General features: G+C 43.4%; 1 protein-coding gene across 1 annotated transcript; it reads right to left on the bottom strand.

Moving 5' to 3' along the window:
- Positions 1 to 341: 341 nt before the first annotated feature.
- Positions 342 to 1,007, bottom strand: BBA_04498 (putative sugar transporter; the record flags this gene model as incomplete). Its single annotated transcript, XM_008599595.1, has 1 exon — positions 342 to 1,007. The coding sequence occupies one exon, from the start codon at positions 1,005 to 1,007 to the stop codon at positions 342 to 344; it is 666 nt and encodes a 221-aa protein (XP_008597817.1).
- Positions 1,008 to 6,190: the final 5,183 nt, after the last annotated feature.

Genomic DNA, 6,190 nt, shown 5'->3' with positions numbered 1-6,190 from the left:
CCGGGGGTTTACCACTCTGCTGCTTACGACAGCAAATAGTAGAAATAGGGACAACGACAAAAAAAAAAAAAAAAAAAAAAAAAAAGAAAAAGTAAAAAAAGAAAAGAAAAGTAAAAAAAGAAAAGAAAAAGAAAAGAAAAGAAAGAAACACAAACCGAGCTCCAGGTCACAGCAAAAATGTTTTAATCTATTTATTAAGCATTTCAAGTTAGCCTCAAACCACGTAGGACATCAATCATTTATACTCTTTTCCCAAGGGAAAAGCAAGTAATACTAAATTATCAGTTATACAAAATCATGCTAGCACCCTCATTTTCCTAACCAAAGCTCATCCGAGTCTTTCAAGAGAGCTGAGTCGGCTTGCTAATGTTCTCAACATTCTCGCCCTGTGCCTTCTCCTCACCTTGAGCTGCAATGCTGGCACGTTGCTGCCAGGTCTCCGTCGGGCGCCATGATGTCGACTTGGGCGCAAACTTGACATCTTGGTAAAGTTGGTCGACTTCTTCGAGAGTCAGGTTCTTTGTTTCGTAGATGAAAAAGTAGACAAAGGCAATGCAGATGAAGCAAGCGCCAAACCAGACAAAGAAGATCTTGGATTGCAAATTGGCAGATCCCGGACCCCAATTGACAAGATACGGTGTAGAATAGGCAATGGCCCAATTGAGCAGCCAGTTGCTTGCTGTCGTGATACTAATTGACTTGGCGCGTGTCTTGAGAGGAAAAATCTCACCAGTCATAACCCAAGCCAGGGGACCCCAAGTCGATGCAAAAAAGAAAATGTAGATGCACACAAAGGCGACAGCTGCCTTTTGGCCGCCATCATTTGTCGAGTAGATAGATCCATCCTGAGGGTTCTGGCCCGTCGAAAACGTACCGCACATGCCAACAATAAACTGCGAGATGCACATGCCAATAGCGCCAAAGAGCAGCAGAGGCCGGCGGCCCCACTTATCCGTTGCGTAGAGTCCCGGAACCGTCGAGACAACATTGATGGCCGACGTGATCATTTGGATAACGAATGGGTTTCGAATTCCAGATTTTTCAAAGTATTTTGTGCCATAATAAAATATAAAATTAATGTTGATTAACTCAGGCTCTTCTTTCTTCTTCTTTCACTCACCACGGCCCGATACAGACAATCACTGCACAGGCCATGTGACAAAGACCTCTTCAGAACACACGGTCAAGCAGCCACCTATATAGAGGAGCCCTTCTCTCCCTCATAGCTTAGATTCCTCATCTAATCATCATCATTCTTTCCTCCACTTATTCTTCAAGTGGTTATGAGCCTACGCGCGACCCTTCGCGAGCTAAACTTTTAATCTTTATCTAACCTAGGCAAGCAAGATCTCTTTCTTTTTCTGTTGATCGCAATCCATCAAGACCCTTCCTAAATCGAATCAGACGGTCGGACGATCAAACCCGTCAGGCAAAAATGACACAAAACCTCAACAATGTCGATACCAGCGAGCTAGAGAAAAATCGACTTGAAGGAAGGCATAACTTCCTCAAATAGAGGCGTGTGCTTAGCCGCGAGATCACTGCCAATAATCTCCAGCCCCTCTTCACTAGTGAAGAGGTGAAAATTGCAAAGCCAAATAAACATGACTTCATTGACTTTAGGGATCCTGAAAGTCCCACCCCACGCAAGTCAATCGCACCTGATTTTCAGCGATCGATGTTCCTTTTTCAGGCTACCTAGAAGCAGTATAAAAAACAGGAAGCCAGATTCCGCCTTAGAATGCATCTGGTGTTCAAATCCGTCTCACCCGTCATTACTATTGAGATCAAGTCATGCAAAACTCCTTTTAAGGCTATTGGAATCATCTCTTCCATCTACAGAGTATCTAATGAAGTCACAAGAAGCAGACTTATGACTAAAGCAACTACTCTCAAACTTAGACAATGCGACTCTATGATGGCATTTATCAGCAAACAGCGACAGCTAAGCCAGGAAATAAACAAGAGCGGTCAACCTTACACCAACTCGCAAACCATCAGCAACATTCTAAGTGGTCTCCCGAGCTCCTACGGAGATTTTGCCAGAATATGGGAATTCTATCGCCTAACCGTTGGCACGGAATCCGATCCTAATCTTCATTTTTTCATCTCCAGACTCCTGACTAAGTCTAAAGCTAAGACCAAAGACAGAGGAAACTCTAAAAAGAAGACCTCTAGAGGAAAGAGAAAGAGGACAGACGCAGTCTATCAGCATCCGGCTTATGGCAAACCTGGCCACGAAGAAAAAGATTGCTAGGTGAAATTTCCTGAGAAAATCCCTAATCACATCAAAGAGAAGATCAAAGCCGGAAAAGAAAAATCTAAGAAAAAATATTCTAGCTCCAGATCAAAAAACAAGGGATCCTCTAAAGATAAGAGACCTGCCGGTCTTATGGCAATGCTCCAGTCTCGTTTTAACCTCCGAAGTACGAACCCTCTCTCCCCTGTCCAAAGCTTACCTGCTAACCATCAGACCGATAAGGAAAAGGTAGCCGAGGAGAATGATTTAGGAGAGTTAGGGGAGAATGTACTAAGGACGGTCCGCATCAACAACTTCAAAGTCATAATGGCGAGCAAGGAATGCCAAGATCAGGATAGTCTTATTCTAGACTCCGGCGCAGATGTTTATGTTTTTAACAATAAAAAATGGTTTTCCGAACTAAAACCTCTCGGTGGCACCATGCACTCTGTCGATAGGGAACATCTACTCCAAATCAAGGGAACCAGAAAAGTCATATTTAACACCCTTAGCCCTAAAGGCAGCAGATTTCCCGTGACCATCAACAATGCGATTCTTTATCAAGGTGCAAAAATCAACATCATTTCTTTATCTCACATTGCCGAAAAAGCTAAAGCTCATGGCGAATAGAACGAAAACTCCATCACTATTCACATCAACAACATCATCGTTACTAAAGCTGTTAACAAAGGAGGACTTTACTATATGAAGACGTGTCCTCTAAAAACACACGGGATTAAAAATCGTGGAATAATCGCTACCGTCAATTTCAATAATCCTATGTGGCTATGGCATCGCCGCCTTGGTCATCTTAGTCTGCAAAACATGATAGAACTTCTAGACCAAAGCGAAGGAATTCCGCTTACAAAGCAACAGATTCGCCAACACCTGTCAGAAGTCTGCCCAATTTGCGCGACTACCAAAGCCCTCTACAAGGTTCCTCGAGATCCAGCACACCGACGACAAAAAGAGCTAGGAGGACTAATACATGTTAACACCTAGGGAAAATATCCTATCGAAGGTTTTAACGGCACAAGATACTTTATGTTCGCAACTGACGACACTACTCGCTTCACATGGTTTCGAGCTATGCAAAAGAAATCTAAGTTACTAGAAGTATTCCAAAGCCTTCACTACCACATCAAAAACACTCACAACGTCAAAATCCAAGGATACCGCCTTAATAGCAAATTTCACATCAGTCCTGTGGGTACCTAGTTAAAAAGGAAAAACATTTTAATAGAGCCTACTATTGCATATAAACACTACATAGGTGGAAACCATGAACGCGTTAACCGGACTCTTCGTGAAAAAGCTTCAGCGATAATCCAAGAAGTAAACGTGTCAGGTCAGCTAACCAACATCATCGTTTCCTCTGCCCTAAATTCCCTTCACAACACATCTATCAATAACCACACCTAGCCAGAAGCAATCAAATACTCTGTTTAGCTAAAAAATCGATCTCCAACGAGAGCACTAAAGGAAGATAAAACACCCTAGGAAATGGTATATAGCCAGAAACCGAAATTCAAAAAAGAAACTATGTTTGGAAGCCAGGCATACATCACCTTCACACCTAAAGTTAGCCGCCACGGAAAGCCGAAACTACATAAGCCTAGAGGATAGGTCAGCTACATTATTGGTATAAAAGCAGAATCTATCTACAGAGTTTTCTGCCCAGACAAGAATATAGTACTCCGTGTTAGTGCTGCAAGAGTACAACATAGTCATGGCCTAGATGATGTCAGCGGCGGCATGTCCACGAGCGAACGAGAAAAAACTCTACCAGCTCAGATCCACCCGGTGGAAGAAGAGGCTATTAAAATCAACATGTCAGCAGACACGCAGGCAAGCCCTACAGAAGCGAACGAAGCAACGGGCAATCTTGTTTTCAAATAGGAAAGCGAAAGCGAAACAAATTCTACGTCGGGGGAGTCTGCGTCGGGGGAGTCTAAGTCAGGGGAGTCTAAGTCAGGGGAGCAATTTAATCACCTCGAAGGCGATGACATTAATTTGCTTCTGACAACGTCTCCTCGAGAGTCAAACATTAAAGGTCTAAGCGAAAATGTTAAAGAACTCGTCCTACAAGACCTCTCAAAACAAATACAAGAACAAGAAATTATGCCTGCTAACTAGGAAGGAAGATTAGTCAACGAAGATCTAGACGAAGAGAACATAAATCAAACGTCTCATTTCTTTACTATAGTACAGCTAAATCCGAAAGAAGATTCTCCTACACCCTCTAATTCCGAACCTAGGCGCTCTAAATCAGGACAAAACAATCCCGAAAAGCCGACAAGAAAAAGGGGTCAACCACCAAAACCGAAGTCAGAACAAGGTCAAGACGAAAAGCCAGCAAGGAAAAGAGGTCGGCCACCAAAGCCCAAGACCGATGAAGACACCCAAAAAGTCATCTCTAAGTCCATCTAGGAGAAAGAGGACTACACAGCCGAAGACCGACGCATAATACAGGCTTCCGACAGCGACAACAGCATAAAAGATTTACTTCCAGTTGACGAAACAGACGATAGAAAACACCGCCAGAAGAGAAGAATACAAGTCGGTAAAGCTATTAAGAATCCATGCTAGGCCTATCTTTATACTAGTCTAATTTGCCGAAAAGAAGATCCTAACCAACCAAGATACGAGGCGTGTGTCAAAGCCAGGTGTCGCTATTACAAAGCAAACATAGAACACCCAGATACCATCACCATAATAGAAGCCAGGAGGCTAAAGCAAGCAGAATACGCCCAGACAAGAACGGTAAAAAACGGCGGCAAAATTAGGGCTCACCTTCAGAATCAAATCAGAGGAGTCAGTGCACCCATCAGCAAATGCAACCACTGCAGGTCAGCGAAAATTCCCTACAACGGAAAAAGACCATGCGACACGTGTCTAGCCTCGGGAAGATCCTGCGTTAATCCTAAAGAAAAACGCGGCACCCCAAAATGCAGACCGTGCAATAAGTTAAACTACGACAGAAAATTTCCGTGCGGCAATTACGTGAGAGATAGCAAGGCATGCAACTACGTCAAACAGGATAAACTTCTCATCATTAAGTATCCCCTCACACGTTTGTCAAAAGGGGTGTGGGAAAAAGCCAGCGAAGATGAATGCCATTTATGTGCAGCCAAAAAACGTGCATACGATAAGGGACAACCCTACTATCCCTACGTCAAAAACCTGCATCACTCTAATGCTAGCTGCAACTACCAAAAGGACGATTACCTAGAAAAATACTACGCAAGAGCGTACAAACTCGGAGAAAATGGCATGCCAACCCTGAAACCCGACTAGACTAAACATGTCAGTACCAAGATTTACGCTAAACGGTCGGCAAAGGCAATTACCACAAGAAAGAAAAACGGCGATCCGACACTCTAGACAGGAACTGCCCCAGGAAAAGGTCTCAACACTCAAAGAATCCTTAAGACACCAAGCCACAACCTCGAATATGGTCTTTACGCTTTAATACTTAGCATTCAATATCAAATGCCGCGAATTACACAACCGACAATCAATAATCTACAGACAATTCTCCGCGGAGACACGATAAGAACCCGAAATGCGGCAGTTAACATAGACAATCTTAATAACCTAACCGTTAATCAAGTTGCAGGCATTCTTCAGATTTAGGGCCAAGAACAAAATCTTTCCCTTCAGTTAGGTCTAATGACGCCACAGGGACCCCCGCAAATCATTTTCAGAAGCGAAAACGCCAAGACGATCTAGATCTACAATGATAAAGCGGCAGAAAGAGGCCACGCCCAATACAACCACTATAGTGGAATAGAAGTTAGTCAAGGGTATCTCGAAAAGCTCAAACGTGGACACGAAGTCACAGAGCACGACGACGAGGAAGACGACAACAGACCAGCTCTTCAAGGCCAGATAAACATGCTAATGATGGCAGAACTTAAACGGACTTTACACGCGTTCTCTATTACCACA

Source organism: Beauveria bassiana (assembly GCF_000280675.1).
Source record: "Beauveria bassiana ARSEF 2860 unplaced genomic scaffold BBA_S00010, whole genome shotgun sequence".
Lineage (NCBI taxonomy): Eukaryota > Fungi > Ascomycota > Sordariomycetes > Hypocreales > Cordycipitaceae > Beauveria > Beauveria bassiana.
This window is presented reverse-complemented; position numbering and strand designations above follow the sequence as displayed.